We start from the raw sequence: 25,271 nt of genomic DNA, 5'->3' as shown, positions 1-25,271 counted from the left end.
CAGCTCTGCTCGTCGCCGATGCCTGTGGGTGTCCCTGAGCCCCTGCGGCTGCAGAGGTCCTGTTACAAGGCACCTCCTGCTGCCCCAGTCTCACACGGGGTTTGCCACGCGTGTCTCATGAGACCCAGCCGTGCCTTAGCCAGTCCCAAAGCCCAGATCTGTGCGAGCCCTGCCAGGACCCTGGGTGGGGCTAGAGCGCTGGCCACACCGCGGCCGGCTGCACAGATGCAGCTCAGAGGGACACATGGGGAGTCTGAAGGGGTTCATCTTGTCGTGACAGCAGCCTAGCGTCCCCACTGGGTGGAACAGGCTGTCTCTAAGCTGCGCATATGTTCAGGTTACAACCTAGTCCCCGAAAGACAGGCGCCAGGCCCATGTTGGGGGGAGGGTGGGTGCCTGTTCACCTTGAACTTGACCTTAGGAACTCCGCGGTTTGCATCATTACTAGAAATGATGGATTATGGTACAGGCTATTTCCTTTTCCCCCACAACGAGAAGCTCCAGGCAGTGCTGCGTGGCGGCGTTCTTGGTTTGACTGGCACTGGGATGAATGTGTTGCTCCTCAGCACTCCGTCAGGGAGAGCTCCCGCCGGCTGGCCACGGTTTATACGGACCCGGTTTGGGGCGTGGCTCCGGTCTCTGCCATCCCTGTCGGTGACCGTCCTTGTGGCAGCGCAGGGTTCCAGGGAGGGAGGGCCGCGAGCTGCAGGGTGCTCAGGGATAGGAGGGCCCAGCCCGTGCCGCGCGCTGCACTCACAGGCAGGTTGGGGGGGTGTCCTGGGGCTGCTCTTAAGCAGGACCACTCCACAGCACAGCCCCGGACTACACGAGGCTTTCGTGCGCCCCTAGGTTTGCACGTAAGGTTATGGCCTCGCGCGCAGCCTACACGATGGCTGTGCGGCGGGCTCTCACTCACTGGTCTCCCGTCTCCCCCGCAGTTGCCGGCTTCCCGGGAAGAGGTACGAGATGACAAGGCAACGATAAAATGTGAAACATCCCCCCCCTCCTCCCCGAGATCCCTCCGCTTAGACAGGCTGCACAAAGGAGCACTGCACACGGCCAGCCACGAGGACATCAGGGACGTTAGAAAGTAAGACACATGTGGGCGCTGCTCTTCCTGCGGGAAGCACTCTCGGGCGTTAGTTTGCAGTTTTAAGAAATCTTTGACCTTTTCCTGGGGGAGAAAAAAAGGTCAGAACGATGATTTTAAAGAAATATCAGTGAATCGAATGGAGTTTGCGTAAACGATGTCCTTGGGACCCCTGTGGGAGCTTGGAGAGCCATGTGGAAATCGGGCCGGGGACACGTGGATGTTTGTGCCCAAGTCTGTTTAGAAAGAAAGGGGCTACACTTGGAGGACAACTTCATTTCTTCAGAGTCCGCACACCGGCTCTGGAGAACCTTCTGCTTCTGATGGGGCCTGTGCCAGCACACGGCACGCTCCTGACGGGTCCTTTTGTCGGCGGTGCTCTGGGCCCTTCTGGGCCATTGAGAGCCCCGCACTGTCCTCGCCCCTGGGCTACTCTGGTAGCTGCTCTGCTGCTCGTGCTCCCCGTCCCCGATGAGCCTGGGTGCATTTCTGTTCCATGCCAGGTGGTGCTCGGCGCGTTGTGCACACCTCTGTGCAGTGCCCCCCGCCCCAGCCCGCTCTCCCACTTTGTCACCGCCGGGAAGGGCCTGCTCGGGGAGGTACTCGGGGCTCCCAAGGGGTGGCGGGGCCGGCATCTGCAGGAAGCGCCTTCTCAAGCCCCCGTGGCTTGGTCCGTGGCTTGGGGCCGTCGCCTCCCGGGGAATCGAGTGTCAGCCTCCTGGGGAGCGTTCGCGGGAGCTCGTGCTTCTCACACTTGTGAACGCGGCGCCGCAGGTGCTGGCCGTGACGCTTGAAGGAGTGTTGAAAATGCGGGGTGTTGTAGGTCGTGTGCATGCAATGGTGTGCTGTGCTGAGCGCTTGTCACAGACCCTTTCCTGTCCCCAGCTCCACGGGCTCGCAGGACGGGCCCGTGAGCAACCCCAGCAGCAGCAGCAGCAGCCAGGACTCGCTGCACAAGGCCCCCAGGAAGAAGGGCATCAAGTCCTCCATCGGCCGGCTGTTTGGCAAGAAGGAGAAGGGCCGTCCCGGCCACGCCGGCAAGGAGCCCACGGGACCAGGTGGGTGGCCGGGGTGCTCCTTGTGGTACCTGTCGTGGGAGCCGGTTGCTCGTGGCATGTGCTTGTGGGTTTGGGCCCCGACTGCTCTGGCGTCCGCGCGCCGGCCGGCCCGTCGGAGGTGCCCTCGGAGCCGCCCGTATGCCCGTACGTGGCCACGTCGGTTCCCCTCGGTGTTTCAGTCCCTCCGCTTCCCCACAGCTGCTGCTTCGGAGATGGAAAACTCCTCTCAGGACGCCCTGGGACTCAGCAAACTGGGAGGACAGGCTGAAAAAAATCGTAAACTTCAAAAAAAGTAAGTAGTTTTTAGTCTGTTGTCTCTCTTTTCTTAAAGATCTTATTTACTTGACAGACACAGTGAGAGCCGGAACACAAGTAGGGGGAGTGGGAGAGGGAGAACCAGGCCCCCACCCCCACCCCGCCCAGCAGGGAGCCCGATGCGGGGCTTGATCCTAAGACCCTGGGATCATGACCTGAGCTGAAGGCAGACATTTGACGACTGAGCCACCCAGGTGCCTCCAGTCCGCCGTCTCACTGAGCTGCTCGCACCTGCGCCCGCTTTTTAACCACTGGCTGTTTGTTAGATGGACCGGCCAGCTGTGCGTCTTCTGTCCCAGAAGGTGCCCTGAAGGCCTCTCTCAGACAGTCCTTCCTGGAGGTGGTAGAGCTCGGACGAAGTTGGGGAAGGACCCGCGTGGACTCCCAGGCCACCTCGGGAACCCTCTGGCCAGGGCGTGTCGTGCTGTGCACCCGGGGCTCGGCCTCGCAGCCCTTGACTGTGAACCGCGGCTCTGGCTCACGTCGGTCGGGGGCTCTGGGAGAGCCTTGGGGCAGCTGTCCTGCGCCTCTGCGTCATCGTCCTCCGTGTGAGCGAGGGGAGCGCTCACCTCCTGTGCTCCCAGGGCGCGCCGTCTGCGTGACTCTCCGTGGGGCGCTCTCAACCAAGACACACAGGACCGTGCAAACGGCTTTGGCCCCTGGCGCTCAGAATTCGTTGTTTGTACTCGTCATCTGTCGGGAGGTCCTCACTGTGCTATCCCTCTTCCTTCCCCAGGAGAGTCTGAATTTTTATCCTAAATAGACTCTCGGTTTTGTAGTCTGTTGTCGCATGTCAGTTCTAAATTGTCTTGATTCTGGAAATAGGTGATAAGAGCGGGGACAGTATCCTGCCAGGGAGCCGCGGCATCGTGATGCCGCAGAAGGGGGTGTGGAGGCATGGCGTGGGCAGGGTGCTCTGGGACTTTCCCATCCAGAGCAGGTTGTGTCGGGCTCACCATGTCCCAGACCGGAGCTGAGTGGATGAACCACACAGGGCGGGAGCACGTCGCGCCTGAAAACCGGCGTCGGCGCTCTTCACGGCAGAGGGAGAGTGGAGTGTAGCCGGGAGGAGAGGACGGGAGCCCAGGGAGGAAGACAGAACCGACGGTGAGAGGCAGGACTCGGCAGGCTCTGCGGTGAGCCTGACAGAAGGAGAGGCGTCTGGCCGCCCTCGGGCACCCTCAGAGCAAGCGCTGGTCTGGAGCCTGCGGCCGGCCGCACGGTCCCACCAGAGCCCGCGGGACCCCCCCCCCCAGCACAGCCGGCTCCCCTCCAGTCCTGGGGCTGCCAGGCGGCTTCTCATTGGTGAAGTGCGCCTCATTTAGTTTTCCTTTCAGAAATCGTGACGACGACCTTGACTAACACCCTGCGGCTTGTATTTCAGATGAAATGCTGTGTTTCCATTACCGCTCATCGTACCATAGGAATGCTCAGTCTTGGTTCTCTGGGAATGGAAATCTGTAGAAACCACTCAGCAGTGGTCTGATCTGAATGTTGCTACGTTTGAACTGTATAAAAATGTTTTAAAATAACTTGGGTCGTTGCCACTTGGCGCTGTGAAATTTAATATTGAAACAAGGCCTTGTGCTCCTGGAACATGCTAGGAAAATTCTGTCCCTTAGATTTTGCTGATGTGTTTTATTTCACTTCCTTACACTTTCTATAATGAAAACAGTAAGATTTGTGGCAGTGCCCTCTGGCTGTCCCACCCCACTGCTCCCAGAAATGTGTATTTCACATAGATCAGAAGGAGCCTGAGCTGGCCAGTTCCTCTGTTTCCTGCAATTATTTTGTCGCTGTCAGGAGGTGTGCTCAAGTACGTGGCCAAGTACATGGCACGCACTGTGTGTGCGTGTGTGCGTGTGTGCGCGGGCTTCTCTGGAGTCGAGATGTTGAGGTTGATGGATTTGGTTCTGTCCTGTCATAGCTGCAACTGAGTATCGAAAAGTGGGTCATTGTCCGTACTCTGCTGTCACGCATGGCAAGTTCTAGAATGTACAGTAGACGCTTGAACAACACGGTTTTGAATTGTGCAGGTCCACTTATATACAGACTTTTTTAAAAATACAGTGTAGCACTGTACGTGTATTTTCTTTTCTTTTTTTTTTTGAAGATACTATTTATTTGACAGAGAGCGTGAGAGGGAACACAAGCAGGGGAGGTGGGAGAGGGAGAAGCAGGCTTCCTGCCAAGCAGGGAGCCCTATGGGGGGCTCAGTCCCAGGACCCTGGGATCATGACCTGAGTCAAAGACAGAGGCCTAATGACTGAGCCACCCTGGCACCCCTGTGGATATATTTTCTTCATTGATTCTTAACCTTTTCTTTAGCTTAGTTTATCAGAGGATGCTACCTACAGTGCACATAACACGTAAAATATGTGTTAACTGTTTTGTCGTTGGCAAGGCTTCCGGGCAGCTGTAGGCTGGGAGTCGTTTTTAGGGAGAAGTTACCGCGGATTTTCGAGAGTGGTGCTCTGCGGGCTGGCGGAGCCGTGGCGGGGGGGCAGGGCCCCCTGGGCCTGCATCCGAGATGCCAGAGTGGCGAGGGCGCGGGCTCTGAAAGATGAGGCACGACGCCTGTTGTCATGCGGTGTCTGCTGAGCAAAGGCTCACACACGTCTTGGTAGGGAAGGTGACTTTACTGTTGTGTTTATGTCTAAAAACGTGTGTCCTCTGCCCAAGGTTACGTGACTTCTCTCATACTTGCGCCTGCTCCCTGTAGAAGTGAGCAAATTTCTAAATGTCTTCCTCTTGCAACTGTCGTTGTAGGGTTGGGCTACATTCCGCCTCAGTTTACTGTGAGAGCAGGCGTTTGGAAAAGCAGTGTGGGTCTAGAGTTTGGTCCCTCGGGGAGGTGCGGTCACAACTAAGTCCCCCTGCACCACGCGGCCTGACGGATCAGTGGTGGGCACGGGGCGCCTCCCGTCTTCCTCCACGGAGGGGGCAGGCTCCCCTTCCCCCCCTGGCTGGGCTCCCAGGCTATACACGGAGGAGGACACAGCGGCAGCGGGGAAGGAGGCGTCGGAAAGCTTAGGAAGGAACTGACAGCAGAAGCCAGACGAGCCTTCTCCCTGCTCCAGGAGACTGGCTCGTAAGCCGGTGTCTTTAGCAGAGTCCAGTGCAGAGAAGCACCGGTCACTCCGGAGTCCCACCGCCTCCAGTGTTGTGTTTGAGGCTCCGGAACTCAGGGCAGAAGAGTTTCATGTTCTGGGAAATTGACCTGTATAAGAGTCCCTCGTTTCCTTCCAGTCGAATCTTACCGATCGTGCTTATCCTTGTAGTTGCAGTAAAGGAGAACACCAGCTGGTTCTGCTGCTTAGCAGAGTGGCCGTCTGGGTAAACGGGCAAGGCCGTAGGGTCCACACGGCCACAAAGGACGGAGATGGGCAGTGTGCACAGTGGGCGGTAGGCCATTCTCGGTGGCCCGTGAGAGAAGCGCAGCTCCTAGGGCTGGCAGGGCAGGGGTGCGCCTGCTCACCGAGGTGTGTGGCAGGTGGTGGTGGAGCTGGCCCAGGCGTCCTGGCGTGCACTTCCTGGCAGCGCAGCGTCTGGGGGCTCCGTGTCCTCCTCGTGCAGGCGGGAGGCCTGCTTCATGTGGTGGGGGAGCAGTCACCCCTGCAAGAAGGACAGGATGCAAGTGTTCCCCCCTGGGTCTTGTTGGAGTTTAGTCTTCTGGGCTGTGCTGTGATGGGGAGGCCTGGCCCAGCCACCCGGCAGGAGCCCCACCTTCCTGCTGACCTCTGCGTCCCTTTGCTGCAGGGTCCTATCTGCCCTGCCTCGTCGCAGTCTCAGCAAGACCATGGGGCTGAGCTGGAAGCACGTCCGTGCTGGAAAGGGCTTTCCCTGCACAAATGGCCGCTGTTAGGACGAAGGTGCTGGCAAAGTCAGAGTCATGTGTGCCATCCTCCAGCTCATGGGATTCACAGACCGTTTTTAACCCTATAGTCCTTGTTGACAACGAATATCTATTTCTGATATTTTTTCCGAAAGAGACTCCTTGTCCGGTGTGGGGCTTGAAGTCACCACCCTGAGATCCGGAGTCGCATGCTCCACCAACTGACCTATCCGGGTGCTCCGAGTATCTGTTTCGTATTAAAAGACAAAGTGTGGCCAAGTACCCTGGTGCGGTCACTGTCCCATGGGTTTCATGAGTGTGCGGGCATCTGAAAGCCCGCCGGTCGGCCAAGGACCTGCCCGTGTTGCCTGTAGGGCTTGCTCGGCTTCTGTAAGAGTTCATGTAAAATACAGCCGCAGTCTGTGAGGATTTGTCCTTAGGACACGGAAATCAGCATTTAACTGAGCACATTGCTGACTGGCCCACCCCGACCTCTTTAGAGAGACTCTGTGTGGCAGGGTAACCCCAGCCCCGGGGGCCTGCGTTTCTTCTTCTTTGATGAATAGCTTTGCTCATTCTAATGAGAAAAGTTTGCCGTTCCCCACCCCCCACACCCCCCCATGCTATTAAGATTTGTTGCCTTCTGGGGACCCTGGCTGGCTCAGCCCGTGGAGCATGTGACTCTTGATCGGGTGGTGAGTTTGAGCGAGCCCCACGCTGGGCACGGAGCTTACTTTAAAGAAAGAAAAAAAAGATCTGTTGCGTTGTGTGGTGTGATCATTCCTGCAGAATTATAGTACCTGTTACTCCAAGGAGACGCGCGGTTGACTGCGGGTTGAACATGTACTTGAGATTTCATGTGAAACGTTTTGAGCTTTAATTTTACATGGATTTCACAGTCTCAGGGAAAGTTTAATACTACTAAATATATCGAAGAACCCGTCTGTATCTTTAGAAATAAATGATTCACTGATGTGGAATGCAGAAATTATTGAAGAAAAATAATTCTGAAAGTGAGCTAGGGACTGAAAATGCCTCCGGCTGAGCAGGCACATGGGGTAAACTGCCCCAGGCCAGCCCTACCTCCTCTGCAAGGCTTTTCATTTTTAGGAAGAATCTGTGTCTTTCAGAAAGCCTTGGAAGTACACAACACAAAAAAAGTAAGATAAGATTGGTAAAGATTGCTGTGTTGCCTCTTACATAACTAGGTTATCAGTAGACAGCCCTTAGTAAAGATGCTAGGAAAGGCAGGGCACGATTGGGGGCTGTAGAACTGGTGCTGCAGGGACACCAGGGCGTGGCTCCTGACGCTCCCGGAGTCTCACAGTCTGCGCTGTGTGTGCCCGTACACGTGCTCGGGGTTTCAGCTTTCTGGGTGCGAAGCCTGAGGGTGAAACGCCAGGGTTACCCAGCGCCTTAACCTACAGCACCCGGTGAGCCTAAACAGCAGGCTAGACCGGAAGAAGTGACTTAGGGCCACATGCGACCGTTCCCGCGTGAGACAGTGATGCTGTCCCTGCCGAGCCCTTGGGCCCTCCCAGGGGATCCTGGGCTCCGACCCGGCTCTAGCTTCCTCTCCTACCCAGTTTTCCTCGTTATTCAGGTATTCCCTTGACTGTCCTCCCTTGGACCCGAGGACTGCTGGCATTGCTAGCGCTGGCGGGAAGTCTTCGTTCCGCAGGAGGTGGCCGGGGGATACTTGCGGACGCGTCAGCGCAGCTGGTGCGTGTGCGCCGAGGCTCTCATGCCGGGTCTCTTGTCATTCGCAGGCACGAATTGCTCGAGGAAGCCCGGAGACAGGGTTTGCCTTTCGCACAGTGGGATGGACCGACCGTCGTGGTTTGGCTGGAGGTACGGCTTCCCTTTATCCGGGGTGGAGCCCTTTCCCTGCGCGACCGTGCGCCCTGCCTGACGTTGTGGCCCGAACGCGTCTCGCCTCCAGCTGTGGGTCGGGATGCCGGCCTGGTACGTGGCCGCCTGCCGAGCCAACGTGAAGAGCGGCGCCATCATGTCCGCGCTGTCGGACACGGAGATCCAGCGGGAGATCGGCATCAGCAACCCGCTGCACCGGCTCAAGCTGCGGCTGGCCATCCAGGAGATCATGTCCCTGACCAGTCCGTCAGCCCCTCCCACCTCGAGAACGGTACGTGTCTGTAGACGGGGCAGCCCCGCTGTTTCTGTGGCCTCCAGCTCCGACAGACGGACCCCGTGTTCCGACTTAAAGGCTTAGCATTCCCCAAACACGGCAATTTCTAACGGGTGACGGGTGGGTGGCTCACGGGTCCTTCACGGAACGTTCTCACCGCACTTGGCTGCTGTGCTTTCCCATACAGAAATAGGAATTTTTTTAAAAGCGTAGGAGAGTAACTATCTCTAATTCAATATAAATTGACCAAAAGTGAAGGGGAGAGATCTTCGATTCCCCATGTGCCCTGTGACCCCTTTTTTACCGGCCCGCTCAGGGAGCCGTAGGCGCGGGGGCTCTGGGCTCACGGCAACCCGTGAATGTGCAGGTGCACGCCGAGCCTTGTCTGCTCGCGTGCTTCTGCTCCCCGTGGGAAGCCCGCGAGCGTCCTACTGGAGGGTCTTCCTCATGGCGTGGGCAGCACTCCTCTAACGAAAACCCGGACGGCTGCTGGGGCACAGAGCAGCCACCCCCGTCTGTGAAGTGCGGGTTCTCCACGTCCGCTCGGCTCTTGGTCGGCTCTGCGGGGAAACCCGACGGGAGACAGAAGAGCCTCGCGGACGGACTTCCCCGCGCAGCAGCTAAGCGCCCAATTCGGGGCTGGCGCTCGCCTTGCACCAGAAGGGGCTGCAGCTGGCAGGTTTTCTCTTGTCTCTTAGGGGTCGAGTCAGAATGAACTGTCAGTCTGTGCCCCTCCGTGAGGCCCCGAGAGCTTTGTGCCAGGGATGCTCTGTCACAGCATCTGACCGGGTCCCCGTGGCCACTTGTTTCCAGTTAGAGTGCCCTTTCTAGAAACGAAGGTGTAGGGAGGTTTTCCCAGAGTCTGTGAATTGCCCAGTGAAGGCCGCTGCTCACGGACGGAGGCAGTGCACAGGGATGACGAGCCCCCTCGGGCAGGGACCGCACCGTGAGACGGGCTATGGCCCGCTCCGGAGGGGCCTGGCGGCCGGCACGGCGCTTTGACGGGCATCGGGTCTGCTGTGGCGCTTCAGGGGGGCCAGTATTTTGGCTCCTTGAAGTCCTGGGACATGCCGTTTGATGCATTCAGCCCTGGGCCCTGTCTCCCAGGTTCCCCAGACGAGTTGTCCCGTCCATGTGGCCCAGTCACTGCGGAGCACGTGCTGGGGACCGTTGTCCCACAGTCCAAAGCTAGACCTGGAGACTGGGCTCTCAGTTGTGCTTTGGGCGAGACGGTGGATGTATCGAGTGAGACTTAGTTGAGATGCACAATTTTCAGAAGTGCAGAATGTACCGTTGTCATAGTTGACGCGCCTCAGGCGGGAGGCATGGCAGACGAAGCTCGGGGAACGGTAGGCTGTGCTCGGTCGCTGACAACTCAGTGTTGCTACAGCCCAGTGTGGCCAGTCTTCACGGACGGGGCGGGCGTGTTGTTCCGCTCTGTCGTGTTCCACGCGGGCACCTAAGAGGAGAAGGCGAGGGGAATGGCCTTGGCCTCTGCATGCTCCTCTTACCTGCCCGAGGCTTACGTGTCTGCCACCTTTCCTCTTTGTCACTGCTCCCTTGCCCTGGATGTGGTTGGTCACTGGGGTCACCCTAGACCACGGGAAATGTCTGGTTAACGCATGAAGAGATGGAAACGCTCACAGCCACGCCACAAACGGTCAGTCACAGCCCCGAGCTTGCCCTCCCCTCAGTGCTCCCCACCTAAGAACGGCGCGGTTCTTGGCTTTTCCTTGGGAAACAAAACTGTCATTTCACATTAAATTGTTCCGTTAAGTATTTCCACTAGGTATTAGTTAAATGTGTGAAATGGAATTCTATTTTAGATTTTTTTTCAGGAACTTAAAATTAGTAGACTCGCTGTCTTTAGATGTAATTCCTGCCTCCTTTAAGGAGAGACCTCAGTTTGGCGCTCGGTCTTCATGTTCTGGCCCTAGTTTTCTCCTTATATGGAGGTGCTTGCCGTGGGAAATTGGCTCTTTGCATGAGAAATCGGAATTGTTGGTTTTGCATGAGTTTTGCATGATGCTTTGATTTTTTTTTAACTTTTCCTCTCACGTCACCCGCACCTTTCCTACAGCGTCGATGCGCCTGCGTCACCAAGCTCACCAATACTAATAGTTCTGTTCTTTTGCATTCCTAACCTCGTAACACCAGGAGGATGAGGAGGGAAGCTGGGCTCAGGTTGGAGACTCTCTATAATATCCTCTTCACTATATGTACCGCAGCAAAAGAGCTGGAGTGTGAAAGCTTGTAATTGACTCTTCTTGACATTTTTAACATCGTAATTTGTGCGGAATATTGTTGATGACTTAGAAGCGTTAGTCAGAGCGAAGCATAGGTTTAAAGAGTACGTCTCATGGACAAATTTGAACCTTTCCCGTGTGGCACCGTGGTGGTTCACTCTGTAACCTAGATGACTTCGTTTAGCACGCGGCTCGCGGATGGGGTGCCGCGGCTTCGCCAGCCCCTGGGGTGCGTGCCCAGCATGAGACTTGGTACGGGGACCGTCCCCGCCTGTCTGTGTCTCAGGGTGCTGCTCTGGGCTGTCCTGCTGCTGTGCTGGTCAAGAGGCTGTCTCACTTGTAGGATTCTCAGAAATCAAGCCTCTCCCTGTAAAACGTGCATTCGGATTTTCAGCTTTCTGGTTCTTCGGCTCACGTAAATCTCTGTCGCGATTGTCCGGCGGCCCTGATCTGAGACAGCTTGAGTAAAAGCAGTGGTTCCCCACCTGGGATTCTAGCACTGTTGCCGCCCGACTTGCTGTTCCGTCGTGGCGCCACATCGGAGGCTGCGAGGATGCGGCCGGGCGGTTCTTCCCAGGGCTCTTACTAATGGTGTCATGTTCGAGGATCTCAAAAGGATGCTGGTATATCTGAAAAAAATCAAACTAATCCTAAATCTGAATTTTCCTCATTTCCAGTTGGTGGTTGAAACACCTGTTTTTCTCTAGCTGTGCTCCTAAAATCAAGCCGATGTTACCTTTTTAAAAAGCAGAAGAGGAGAGTGGCTATCGTACTCCGTGCGCTCCCTCTCCTGCCGTTTGAGTCGGGCGCTCTGTGCCGCTACCCCGATGAGTATCCCCATTAATCATTTAGCCCGCGCAGACGTCCCTTCACAGGGCCAGCAGTGGCCATGAGTGAATTAAAAAGGGTGCATTTCGTAATTGCTTAAACGTCAGTGTTTTTCGTTAGAAGGACTTTGACAGCACCTCGGTATGCGATTCTCTGTACTGGGGCGTGACTTGTGAGTTAAACCAGCTGAACGTTTGCTCTTTGCAGTGGAAACATAAGCAAGGATGGGCCATGCCAGTGACGCCAGAATTAGCCAGCGTCAGTCTTCACGTAAACAAGGACGGTTTCCGCTCCATCCCTCATCTAGCTGGGAGGAGGACGAAGAGGCGTCCTGGGCGCACCTGCCACCTGCCACCAAGGGCAGAGGTCGTACAGTGCGCCCTCCGCAGGCCGTTACATAGTCACCAGCTCCAAAGCCCAGGGCCAGTCTGAGATGCCCTTGGCGCCCAGGGCAGGAAAACACCCAAGGTGTGGTCACGTCCTCGATGCCTTCACTTAGCAAGTAGCATCAATGTGCTGTCTGCGCGAAACCGAGCTGCTTGCTGGTGACAGCGGCCATCGTCCCTCACGTTTTACAGAGGTTACAAAGCTGAACCGTATTTGGGTCATGTCAGGGCTGGAAAACACAGAGCCTGTGCCGGGACAGTCTCTTGAGCCCAGGTGGTCCCTGACCACGAGAGAGATCCCTGTCACCTGCTTCTTCAGCACACGTGACGGCAGCCCGGGAGGTGTGGGTCGCCCTGGCTTTGAGCCCGGTTCCCCCGGGAGCTCATGTCATGGACCACTGAAGAAGTGGAGCTAGAGGAATGAGTGAACAACGTTAAGGAGGGCTCTGCTCCCATGGAATTGTCTGTTTAGAAATTTCTTTGCATTTTGTGTCCAATTAGGAATATGTAAACAGAGGCAAGAAAGCAGTGAGGAGTATTCACACTCTAAAACTCAGGCTGAAAAAGCATGACGCTCTGACAACTTTCCAAAAATGTTTACTGGTTTTCTCACTCATGGTTATTTAGAGACAGTAGTGAAACAGGTTTTTTTCTACTGAATTTGAGCATTCCTGTTGTAACTTGACTAGTTTCTTTTAGCTTGTTTGGTGTAAATAATAGATTGGAGGCTGTATTTTCAAGCCGGGACACCGCGGTAGTTGAGAGTTACCATTTCCAAGGATTCCGTAGGCACTACAGAATTGTGATAGTCACTCAGTCTTCTAGGACTGAAGAACACCCAGTACCTTCGTCTGATGTATGCGGATACTTACGATGTATCAGGTTCTTTTTCGTGGCACAAATCCTGCACATAGCCTGTTACATTTATTCCAAAGGATTTTGTGAGTTTTGATCACATTATAGTTTTTTTAAATCTCCATTTCTAGCTCATTTCTAGTATTTAGAAATACAGTTCACTTTCATATATTGACCTTGTATTCTGCAACTTGGTTAAACTCACTTTAGTTCAGATAGCTGCTCTGTATTTTTCTTTCTTTTTTTTTTTTTTAAGATTTTATTTATTTATCTGACAGATCACAAGTAGGCAGAGGGGCAGGCAGAGAGAGAGGAGGAAGCAAGCACCCTGCTAAGCAGAGAGCCCAATGCGGGGCTCGATCCCAGGACCCTGAGATCATGACCCGAGCTGAAGGCAGAGGCTTAACCCACTGAGCCACCCAGGCGCCCCTGCTCTGTATTTTTCTAATACTGCTCATCAAGTCATCTACAAATAAGACAGTTTTATTTATTTTCCAACCCATATGCTTTTGATTTCTCTTTCTTGCCTTATCACAGTGGCTGAGAGTTCCAGTACAGTGTTGAGTGAAAGTGGTGGGAATAGACATCCTTAACTTTGTTCCTGAATGTAGGGAAGATGCATTCATTCTTTCACCACTGAGTGTACTGACCGCTCTGTATTTTTTTAGAAGCCTTTGTCAAGTTGAGGCAGTTGTCGTCCAAACCTGGGTTGCAGAGGTTTCCGTGAATGAGTGATGATTTGATCACACACCTTTCTCACATTTCTGTGGTTCTTCATGTTAGTCCTTTGATACAGTGAATTTCTCTGATTTTTTCAAATATTGGTCCAACTTATGTTCCTGGGATAAACCCCACTTGTCATGGTATCTTGTTCTTTTAATTTATTACTGATTTGTTTTGCTAACATTTTGTTAACAAACATTTGCATCTGTGTCTGTGAGGGATATTTATTGGTCTGTAGTTTTCTTGAAATGTGTCTGGTGTATTTTAGTGTCAGGATAATGCCGCTCTTGTAGAATGAGTTAGATATTCCTTCTTCACATTTTTATAATAGTTTGTGTAGAATTGGTACTTTTTTCATAAATGTTTGGTAGAGTTCACTAGTGAAGGCATTTAGAGTAGAGATCGAGTGTATGGGCATAGTGTGTGTGTGTGTGTGTGTGTGTGTGTGTGTGTGTGTGTGTGGTCTATAGCTACAAGTTCACGTTCAGGTACAGGTCACCTGTTTCTTACTGAGTGGCTCTCATAGATATGTCTTTCATGAAATTTGCCTGTTTTATCCAGGTTTCTTATAGCTGTCCACAGTTTTCCCATATTACCATTTCAGTGTCTGTAGGGTCTATACTGATGCCCCCTCTTTCATTCTTGATGTTGGTGATTTATATCTTTCTTCTCAATCACTCTCAGTGATGTTTATGAAGATCCCGGTTTTACCTTCTTCATTTTATGTATACCCAGTGTGGGGCTTGAACTCACAACCCCAACATCAGGTCACACACTCCACTGACCAAGGCCAACCAGGTGTTCCTTGCACGTTCACTTTCATTTAGTTCAAAATATTTTCCCGTTTCCCTTGTGATTTCTTCTTTTGACACATGGGTTATTTGGAAGTCTACTAATTCCAAATATTTGGGACTTTTCTAGATGTCTTTTTATTATGGATTCCTAATGTAATTCACTTGAGGTCAGAGGAAATATACTTGGTATGATTGCAGTCTCTCCGAACACGTGGCGATTGTTCTGTGTTGGAGAATGTTCCGTGTGTGCTGCTGTTTGGAACGGCCTCTCATGTTGGTTGGGTTAGGTGACACTGCTGCTTCCAAGCTTCTCTGTCCGCGTGAGCCAGTCGTTTGGCTCAGGGTCTCAGTTACCAATTTAGGTGGCGAGGTGAGGGGGTGTCTCCTGACTGTCTCTCCTTCAGCCTTACCATGTTCCTCTCTTCTTTCAATCTGTGTTTTAGTTCATTTTTTTAAAGTTGATTTTGAAATTAACCTATTTTTTTAAAGAAATATAGAAAGCAAAGTGTTAAAAATAAAATGAAAGCCAGCCAGAGAGATTTTTACTGAGTAGACTTGGATTGATCCTTCAAACTTGTTCATGAGCCGTGATCGTTCTTTGTCGTTGTATCATTATACATGAAGACTAGCTCAGAGAGACAGCATGCAACTGTCACCATTTTATTGTACTTTGGTAAATATGTTAAATTCATTAGCACAAGTCATAGACTTTTCAGGGTATAATGTCTTTTGTACAAAATGTTACTAGCAATTTAAGAGTAAATAGGAGATCAAGTTATTCTGAAATTATAAAAAACAATGTTATCAGTTTAGCCTTTGAGAATCTTTAACAGATTGAAAATCCAATTTAAAGATTATTTGAATGACCCTTATGACCTCTTCCGGGACTTTTCTTCTGAACTGATGTGCTTAATTATTGCAACCAGACCCTGGCCTATGGGGACATGAACCACGAGTGGATCGGCAACGAGTGGTTGCCCAGCCTGGGCCTGGCGCAGTACCGCAGCTACTTCATGGAGTGCCTGGTGGACGCGCGCATGCTGGACCACCTGACCAAGAAGGACCTGCGGGGGCAGCTGAAGATGGTGGACAGCCTCCACAGGTGGGCCCGCGGGGAGTCCTGCCCCTTAGCTCCGGGAGCTTGCGCCGCGGCCACGGCTCACTTTTTTTTTTTTTCCCCAATAGAAACAGTTTTCAGTGTGGAATCATGTGCCTGCGGAGATTAAATTATGACCGGAAAGAACTGGAGAAGAAAAGAGAAGAAAGCCAGAGTGAAATAAAAGGCTAGTATATCGTGTGTTGTGCATGTGGGGTACTGCTGCTTCCCACGGTGCTAACAGCCTGGTGACTGCCTATTTAAAAACAAAAACAGGAAGAAAAAAAAAAATGAAAAATAAGTTAAAAAATTACAAGGGGCACCCAGCCGGCTCCGTCAGCGGAGTGTGCGACTCTTGATCTCGGGGTTGTGTGTTCAAGCCCCACAGTGGGTGTAGAGATTACTCAAAAACAAAACTTTAAAAAGAGATTAAAAATAAATAAAATAAGCAATTAAAAAAAGTAAGGAAAGGCTTTAAGTGGAGAAGGCTAGTCCGGCATCATTACAGAGAAAGGAGGGGTGACTGGGCACCTCTAAGACCCTCCTCTGTGCCTGTTGCCTTGTGCTCACATCAGTCTGTAAGGTCGGGGTCTCAAGGTGAGCATTTTTCCTGTGACCTCAGACCTCTCCCATTGTGAGGACACATGTCCTCCTTAGTCCAGAAATGCTGCTACGTGAGGCCAGATAGCAACAGAGGCGAACAGGCCCGTGCTGCGTGCTGCTTGGTGGAAGCGTGACGAGCACTGCTGTCTAGCCAGGGCCTGATCGGCCCGGAAGAGAAGAACAGTGTGGCTCTGCTCCCGTGGCTGAGGGAGCAGTGTGGGGTTTCCATGGTAGTCAGCCCTAAAGACGGGATGGAGAGCCTCTTCTTGGGGCCGGGCCGTGGGCAGAGGCATTTCAAGTAGAAAATAGGCCAAGGGGTGTTACGGGGACAAGAGTGCCCGGCTGGGAGGCGGCAGGTGCTCTCCTCTGCTGGGGAGCTGCCCACCCAGGGCACCTCTCGGTGAGCAGTGTAGTAGTTTGCTTGGAAATAAGGTGGTAACGATTAAGCTCCCAAATAAAGGCTCCGCCAATCTTCAGTATAAAGGAATCACTAAGAATGGTAATAGCAGGTGAGCCGTGTTGACCAGCTCTAAGCATGGAGTTGATTTACGTGATCCTTACTACCGCAGTCCCCGGAAGTGTGGTTTTCGTCCGGTGTCTTTAGTAAGACAGAAGTTAAAGACAATGATATGGTTGGGGAGGTGGCCCATTTGAAGGCTAGTCTGGCCATGATTGAGTTACTGCGAATCACAGGAAAAACCTTTAGCTAACATTTGTAATCTCTCTTCGAAACACACGCAATGCAATACAATGCATTTAACATATAAATACAGTTATGATCTCTAAATATTTTACCCGCTGTGCCTGTGTGTGTATATCTGTCCTTTTATCTAGAAAAGGAGGTGGGAGATGAGATATGTAAATCTGTTTCATTTGTTTTGTATTTCCATCTTAAATCTTTTCACAGTTGACGGAAGCAGTCTTTGAAAGGAACTGGTGATCTTCTGGGTGTATTTTTTTACAGGGTGGCTATTTTTAGATCTCTGCTAGAGCAAAAGTGATAGTTTATTACTTTGCATAAATAGAAGATCTTCCCCCACAGCTTCTAATATGCTGGAGAATATCCTCCAGGTTTTCTGTTCTTAAAATGCAACAATTAAAAAGTGTTTGAGATTATGAGGGGTTTGTGTCGAATTCACAAGCTGCCCAGCCACAGTACCAGCGGCCCCCGCCTCTGATGGGGTGACAGTATTTCAGAAGATCCGGGGTCTGTAGGGCAAGCACGTGTCTACCTAGTGGGTGTTCGGATTCTTGGTGTGTCCTTTTGGTTTCTGAAGCCTGGGCCCCCGTCGCTTTCTATTCCCTAGAAACTCAGTGTGTGTAGTAAGTTCCTTGCCCCAGGTCGAGTCAGAGTGAGTTTCAGTAGGACGGTCTCCACCAGACAAGCCACAGGCCAGGACAGCAGCGTGCGAGTGCGGCAGAAGCCCTCCCTGCGCCCACCCGGCCGTGCCCCCGGGCCCGTTTGGCTCACATCTCGTGTCAGGCGCTGGAGGCTCGGGGCCTGCAGGGGTGTCTTGATCATGTTGCGGGGCGGACGCGGGAAAAGAGCTTCCTGCGGCGCCCGGAGCCTAGTTTTCACTTGTCTGCAGATGTGCTGGTTTGGAGCAACGACCGAGTGATTCGCTGGATCCTGTCAATCGGCCTTAAAGAATACGCCAACAACCTCATCGAGAGCGGCGTCCACGGCGCGCTGATGGCCTTGGACGAGACCTTTGATGCCAACGCCCTGGCGCTCCTGCTGCAGATCCCCACACAGAACACGCAGGTGACGCGGCGGCGCCCACACCCTCCCCTCCAGCCACCGCTGCACTCCACCTTCGAGCCAACACCCCCCCACCCCCACCCCGGCCAGCCCTTCCTCTCTCCCCCTGCCTTGTCTGCCACGTGCTGGCTCAGAGCGCACAGTGCTCCCTAGCTGCTCCTCGAGTCTGCCTCCCCTTCCCGGGCCTGGGGCACGCAGGAGTCCTGGAGTAGATGGTGTCCGGGAGACCCGTGTCCACACTGGCTACTCGTAGAGCGGCCGAGGAGAGGGACACTCTCACTCAAGTACGCCACCGGACGGAGGTCTCGAGAACTTTCTCATTTCCCTGTGTCCTCCTTTTTGACCCATGGGCTCATTGGAGAATCGGGAATGGTTTTGTTTGTCTACACAATGTTGTACTTGCCCAGTCCCTCAACCTCCCCTCCAGCAGCCGCCCGCACGGCACACTTGTTACCCGGTGTCCCGGGAGCCCGCGGATGCCCACCTCCCAGGGCCTGTAAATGACTCCCCGTTAAAACCGCTGACTTAAAGTACACTGGGTGGTTCCAGGCCTTCAGCCCTTGAGTTATTGTTGGTTTCTTTTTTAAATTCTCCGTTTAAAAGCAGCCGTGGTACGCGGACATCCTCCAGATGAGGCTGATGGGAGTTTGGGGGCGTTGTTCTGTTATGATTTCAGGCTCGCGCTGTCTTGGAGAGAGAGTTTAACAACCTTCTGGTCATGGGGACTGACAGAAGGTTTGATGAAGTAAGTTTTCACCCTCATGATTTTTAAATTTGCATTAAATGTAAATTTCATGTTTGGGGGGGGGGCCCTTCTGGCTCAGCTCGGTGGCGTGCGGGCCTCTTGGTCTCAGGGTTGCGGGCTTGTGCCCCACATTAGGTACAGAGATAACCTGAAAGTAAAATCTGTAAATATAAAGAAACCAACATAAATTTGCGTATTTGTAGGTGCTGAGTAGTCTGTTGACTCTTCCAAATGTGGAGATGGTTTTACTTTACGAGCTAAGCTTTGCTCTTAATTTATTAACAAATGAACTAATACGAAAGCAGTATTTTCACTAAGATGGGGAGGTGTTTAATTTTTGCTATTTAACTTTTGATACTCTTCAGAAATGTTTTTTGCATCAGAAAGCATTGGTTGCAGTCTAGGAAGAGAGTCTGAGCTGTGTTTTGGGACAGCTGGATACCTACCCCAGCCAGGGCCCCTTGCGCTCTGGTGGAAGGTTTTAGAAGTTTATTTGGAAACACAGGACACGTTCATGTTTCATCATACGAGACCATGACTCGTGTGCTCCCACACCATGACGTGTTACTGTCTTCATCGCTGTGCGAGCGCTTGAGTGTGGTGGGAACAGAACACCTGACCCGCTGGCCTGTCCCAGCCTGAAGACTGTTTTGAAGACAAAGACGTAGTATCTTACCGAGCTAGAAGGTGATCTTTGCTGGAGAAGGAGCAACACGTGGCAGATAGGCACACCCCCGGGAGGCCCAGGACTGTCCTGATTTGTGCCCACCTGGGGTCCCAGCATGAGGGCGGCCCTGCTCCCTTTTGCTCCCTGAAGTTCCCAGTCTGGGCACAAAGTCCAATGGTTATCAAGAATGGGGTTAGATACACGTGAACAAAAATGCGGTGACAAGGACATTTTAAAGGGATGGTGACTTTACTGCGTATTTAGTCCTTTATTTTAAAAGCAGTCCTGCTTTCTGCCTTTTAATTTACCAGGATGACGATAAAAGCTTTAGGAGGGCACCTTCCTGGAGGAAAAAGTTTAGACCAAAGGACGTTCGTGGCTTAGCTGCTGGGTCAGCAGAGACTCTCCCCGCAAACTTCCGGGTCACTTCTCTGTCCTCGCCCTCTGTGCAGCCAAAGAAGATGCAGCTGGACGGTACGTGGCGCCCCACGCTCCCCCGGCCGCAGCCGGCAGCACGAGCCGCTTTCTGGCGGGGGCACTAACAGCGGTCCGAGCTGGGAGTTTGGGGACGTGTGGCTGCGGTTGCGTGCAAGCTCAGGGAAGGCTTTCTGGAAGGTGCTTTCCCCGGGGCTGTATGTGGGCCGCGAGAGCAGAACTCGCAGGCTTCTGCACAGGCAGAGCGTACACGTGCTCTAAAATTGACCCTCACGGCTGTGTAGAAAGTTCATACACAGACGCATTTTCCGATCACACCTGGTCGAACAGTAGCACGTTCTCCCGACTGAGGAAGCTGAGCGGCGCGTGTGTCCTCAGAGCGTGGGACCAACGTCCTCGCGTGCAGAGACTTGTCCGTGCGGCCTGGGGGCTCTGCCCTGAGCGGCAGGAGCTTTCCCACCGCGTCCTTCACCCCTGGGACTTGTCTCTGCGGGGAGGAGTGACTAGTCCGTTGTCATCAGCGCAGTCTCTGCCTCCGTCCCTGCTCGCACTTGCCAGGGTCGTGACATGTTGTAAGAGGAGGCGGCACAGGGAGCAGGGGACCCCGGGAGGTCCTCACAGAGCACGGCCGGTCCTGTCGGTACTCTGGCTGGACGGTCGTCGTGTCACCTGGTGATGGTCCCCGGACGGTCCCTCTGCTAGTGAGGACGTGGCTGTGGCCTGCGGAGGGACGGCTCCGCTCTGACCCTGTCCCACTAAGTGACAGGAGGGAGGCCCAGACTCCCCGGCCTGGGCTAGAATCGGGCTCTGCCCCGTGTGAGGCACATACCTTGAGCCCTGTGCCTCAGCGTCCCCATCTGCAGAGTGGTTGTTGCTGGCGTCTTCCTCACTGATGGCTTGTGGCAGCGAGTCCTTCACGGGAAGCGGTTGGCGAGTGTCTGGCGTGCCCCGACCCGTCGGCCCGTGTGATGCTTGGTGGACGGGCTGGGCAATGCAGGGAAGGGCGCGGGTGTAGACGCACAGCGCGGTATTCCGGTTCCCCTACCCCTCGCTCTGCCTGTGCCGAGGGCTGCGAGTTCTGCTCTCACTGCCCACGTACAGCCCCGAGGAAAGCACTTTCCAGAAAGCCTTCGCTGAGCTTTGAGTGAGGGAGGCTTGCCGGGCGGTGTTTTCATTTAAAACACCGCATCTCTTCACCAGACTTCAGCGGCATGCTTAACGAGGGAAAAACCCAGCCTTTTGAAAAAAATAGCATTTTTCTTCGAGAAGCCTGTAGATGATTTCTCTAGGTTGTAGTGGTCACTTAGCCTTCGGCCTCTGGGGCAGGCAGCTGCTCTTCTGCTTTCCTCGCAGCTTCGCTTCCCGAATCGCATCCGGCTTGTTAGAAACGTTAGCGACGTTTGGATCGCAGCTCGGGTGAACGAACCATGAGCCTGGAGAAAGGCGCAGGGAGCGCAGCCCTGGGAGGGGACCCTTGCCCACGTAGCCACGGAGGCGTAACTCGGGTCCCGTGGGCGTCCTGGCTTCTGAAATGTGGGGTGCTGGGGGCCCGGCGCCCCAGCTCCTTGCATGTGCTTCCCGGCCCCAGGGCAGACGTCAGTAACAGGGCTCCTGGGCCACCTGTGGGAGACGGGGCTGGGGCTGGGGACTGCCCGCGGCCCGCAGCCCAGCCACGCAGGGGCTCTTGATAGCACAGAGCACCTGAGGCGCGCCCGCGGCTCCCGCAGGAAGGGGCGCTGGGCTTGGGTTTCCTGAGCGCGGTCCCGCACCTGCTGCTGGGAGGGCAAGGCCGTCCTTCTTGGCCAGACGGCCAGAGCGGGCCTCGGGACGGGCCCTGGGACCCTGCAGCGGCCTGGGGACGCTCAGCTTGCTGCCGGGCTGTTCGCCTCCCACTCTCCCTTGACAGATGGGTACTTAGGGCTGAAAGAACAGTCCAGAAAAGTCTATAAATCTGGAGGCTTTAAGGAGAGATGAAGTCACCGTGTTCATGATTGTCACTAATGCAGAGGAGTGTGGCAGAATTGCTCTCCTGTCACCTGCTGCCCCAGGGCCCCCTGGGCTGCTCAGGGGGTGCGGGGACAAGGCCACTTGGTGACTCAGTTCCCCTCCTCCGGCTCCTCCAGTCCTGCTCGGAGGTCCCCTGGGAGCCCCACCATAGGCGCTGCTATGGCCGTGAATGTGTGTGTGCGTGCATGTGTGTGCGCGCCGCTCTGAGACTAACAGCATGCTGTGTTTGCACGCCTCCCCTCGTGGCCGTCGGAGCAGGCGGCGTGTCAGGACCGCAGAGGCTGGACTCCGCCACGGTCAGGACTTACTCCTGCTGACGCCTCCTGCGGGTGAGTAGCCGGGAGAGGCGGCCCCAGGAGCTCAGGCCCTGCTCAGGAGTGTGCGCACGAGCCCCTGTGCCCACCGTGCGTGCCGCACACGCAGGCCGCCGTGTCCTGGGTCCGCGAGCGAGACGGGGTATGTCATTTCTGTCCTTGCTGGCTCCGGTGTCAGCTCCTGTCTTCCTGGGGGTGCAGGGCGGGGAGAGGCAGGACAGCACAGGAGAGGGAACCCGGCCCTTGGCGGGCTGTCCCCAGCAAGTCTCTGGCGCCTGGGTGGCTGCCTGCACCTGCCGTCACCCCCCAGGCTGCCGCCTCCAGCCCCTGGAGACACGGTCCTGAGTGAAACAGGCCCCAAGCTTGAAGCTTCGTGAGGCAGCCCCACCGTGCGGCGCTGAGAGCCTCTCCACTGAGAGACTGGGGTTTGCTTTAAAGACCGGTTTGAGAGAGCGCGGGGAGCACGTGTGCACACGCGTGTGAGCGGTGGGGGCAGGGCCGCGTGCACGAACCTCTCCCGGCCTCAGCGCTGCGTGTGGCGCCTGATGCGGAGCTCGATCTCACGACCCCGAGGGCCCAATCTGAGCCCAAACCAGGAGTCAGACGCCCCACCGACTGAGCCCCCCGGGCGCCCTAAGAGGCTGGTCTAAAAAATACCACAAAGAAACAAAAAGCCAAGTGTGTTGCCCCAAGAGGGGCTGAGTTTGTGGATTGAAATTTCTGGTGCAGGCCCAGGAGCCCGGACTCCTGCCCCTGCTCTGGGGGCCCTTGGGTTGGGGGTGGCTTTGTTTGCTCTTACTTGGGTTTGCTCCCTCAGCCAGGAGGTATGGTTGCTGGGGCTCCTGCTGGCTCAGTCTGAGGGGCGTGCGGCTCTGGGTCTCAGGCTCGAGTTCGAGCCCCACATTGGGTGTAGAGTTACTTAAAAATAAAACCTTTTCAAAATTCTGTTTTTTCATCCTTTTTTAAAATTGGTAACTTTTAGACGTAGGCCAAAATGAATTCTCATTGACAAGCAAAAAGCTCGATGTTTTCTCTAACTTCTCAGAGGGGCTGAAGCCCCAGTGGCAGGAGGGGAGGCGCGCTGGGACCTGCCGGCCCGGAAGCCGCTGCTCACGTGGCTTGTCTTAAGGCTGATTCTTCCCTTGAAACAAATAACACGTTACACGTTAATAATAATAATGATGAAAAGGCTGATTCTTTTGTCTGTTTCTGTTTTCCAGTTTACCCGCACTACTTCTACAGATGATTATGCAGCATTTTGAATCCAACAAAGACTACATTTTAAAGTTCAATGGAATCTTTAATCTGTTAATACTTGTTATATGGACCGTGAGATATTTTATTACAGAGTTTTTAATTAGCGAAAAATTCATGAATACCATAGAGAAAATATTTTAGAATTTAATGTTTCTTATATTTATGTAAACTTATGACTTCATTTACATAGTTACTGACTTTTTCATGTATATCCAGGCTATAAATATCCTTTCAAATCAATTCATGTTCTTTTATCTAATTTTAGTCTTCCAGATGAATGTACTGTACTGCTTGTATGTATAAATCGTAAGGACAAATCTAGGGCTTTTGTAAATTGTGCATTTATTGTAATTACCATTGCTTCATTTGTTATTAGTAAACCCTGACAGAGAGGATTTTTCCACGCTTGTAAAGTCATCATGACACAACGTGTGCTATCACACGGAACCCAGCTCCACAACAATCATTTTGGAAAGAAGCAGACTCGATTTCAAGCAACTGTTGTATTTTAATGACTGACCTTAACTCTACTTTTTCTAGCAAGAAATGCTTTATTCCACAGCCTGAACAGATTTAAACTATCTGGTGTTAAATATCAGCTTCTGAAAATTTGGACTGGAAAGATTATCGGAACACTATGGGAATCTCTTAGGACCCCTGGACTCTTTAGAGCCTCGCCCCCCAGGGGGGCTCGGAGCGGGCTGAGGACCCTGAGGGCCTGGGGGGGGGGGGCCCGGGCGCCCTCCTGGTGTGGAGCTCGCTGGCGAGGACTCTCAGAGGACCAGTCAGGAAGCACTGCCCCCCCCCCAGCTGGGTGCCCGCAGGGGAGGAGGGGCGCCGTCCTGGAAATAATGTTGTGCAACTCTAACAAGGCCTTACTGTTCTTATGTAAATCATCTTTTTACATTTGTTTGTAAACATGTTTAAAGAATGGACCTAGTCGTACATTTTTAGACTTTGATGAGATAGCCCTTTTGGATTGTATAAGGAGCAAATGTAACTCTTCCTTTCTCCTCGGCATATTAAAAAGCCAGCAAGAAATGTGTCTGACCACGGTGCGTTATTTATTATGCCGCTGATAGCGCTGGAAACGGCATGTCTTTCTACATTTGGTTTCTGCTTTTCATTTACGCGTACAATTCACCGTTACCACTCTGTTTTTCTATTAATCTTTTGTGAACTTCTGACTATGTAACAAAGTCTGTACAGTCTACTTTGGAGCTATTTTTATCACAGTATTATTTATTGCTGTCTTTCAACACAGTACTGAAGCGTTTCCACTGCCAATAAAGAACACTGACAACCAGCCACCGGGCGTCGCCGACTCACTGTGCGCGTCCCCTGGGGGCCCGCGGTGGTGCGGGGGGTCTAGTGTGCAGAGCAGCTCGGAGACCCGAACAGTCCAAGGGTGCATGTGCAGGCCCGGGGTGTCACCCAGAGGGGGACCCAGTGTTTGTGCCCTGGGTCCCGGAGGCACAGAGACTCACATCTCCCTGGCCCCCCTCCAGGGCCCCAACGAGGCCAGGGAGCGTGTGCGTGTGCAAGCGTGCGTGCTCACCACTGTTTTCTCATCTCCGGGCCGTCGTCTGCCTGGGCTTTCCTCTCCCGCTGCTGTCCTCATGTGACCAGAGACGGTACCCAGGGCTGCGTCCTTACACTTCTCGTGGCCCCTGGGAACCTGCGCGCTGCAGGGCAGAGGGGAGGGGGCGGTTAGGGCTAGCCGACTCTGATGGTCCCCCCTCCCCATGCCGGAGACCGGATCCCCATTGGGGTGGGGAGGCGGGCACACTACCCACCGTGCGCCCTGCGAAGGCGGCTTGGTTCTCACCGTCCTGCTCTGCCTGCTCCCCGCAGAGCGGACGGGCTGCTGCTCTGAGCGAGCCGTGACTCCCTTCTGTGAGTGAATCCAGCTGTTCTCGGTTCCGTCAGGGCACAGCCGGGTTCTCCTGTGTCGTCCTGTTAGAACCGGGCCGGCTGATCTTAATGGAATTCAGGGGAAGCCTCGTTCTCTGCATTTCCTAGTTCGCAGCGTTAAGTGTGAGACCTGGAACGGTGCCGCACCTCCTTGTGCCTTTAATCTCACATTCCCGGGGCACCTGGGCGGCTCAG

At 53.8% G+C, this 25,271-nt stretch overlaps 1 protein-coding gene across 3 annotated transcripts in view; it reads left to right on the top strand.

Moving 5' to 3' along the window:
* LOC111149476 (PTPRF interacting protein alpha 1) overlaps window positions 1-24,470 on the top strand; it is an 80,158-nt gene extending 55,688 nt beyond the window's left edge. The window contains exons 17-28 of one of the 3 annotated variants that reach the window (XM_022506568.1): window positions 939-1,090; window positions 1,976-2,148; window positions 2,347-2,440; window positions 8,068-8,149; window positions 8,241-8,441; window positions 15,203-15,378; window positions 15,462-15,559; window positions 17,565-17,740; window positions 18,414-18,482; window positions 19,461-19,623; window positions 21,850-21,920; window positions 23,126-24,470. In XM_022506568.1, coding sequence (XP_022362276.1) covers window positions 939-1,090; window positions 1,976-2,148; window positions 2,347-2,440; window positions 8,068-8,149; window positions 8,241-8,441; window positions 15,203-15,378; window positions 15,462-15,559; window positions 17,565-17,740; window positions 18,414-18,482; window positions 19,461-19,623; window positions 21,850-21,908 — 1,443 coding nt within the window. In that variant the 3' untranslated portion in view covers window positions 21,909-21,920; window positions 23,126-24,470. Of the gene's footprint in view, window positions 1-938; window positions 1,091-1,975; window positions 2,149-2,346; window positions 2,441-8,067; window positions 8,150-8,240; window positions 8,442-15,202; window positions 15,379-15,461; window positions 15,560-17,564; window positions 17,741-18,413; window positions 18,483-19,460; window positions 21,921-23,125 lie in introns of those variants that run through there. The other 2 variants (XM_022506569.1, XM_022506567.1) reach the window with 2 other exon arrangements.
* Window positions 24,471-25,271: the final 801 nt, after the last annotated feature.

This window comes from Enhydra lutris, unplaced genomic scaffold, assembly GCF_002288905.1.
Source record: "Enhydra lutris kenyoni isolate GAN:26980312 unplaced genomic scaffold, ASM228890v2 scaffoldscaffold22, whole genome shotgun sequence".
Lineage (NCBI taxonomy): Eukaryota > Metazoa > Chordata > Mammalia > Carnivora > Mustelidae > Enhydra > Enhydra lutris.
The sequence above is the reverse complement of the archived record's forward strand: the minus strand, read 5'-3'. Positions and strand labels throughout refer to the sequence as shown.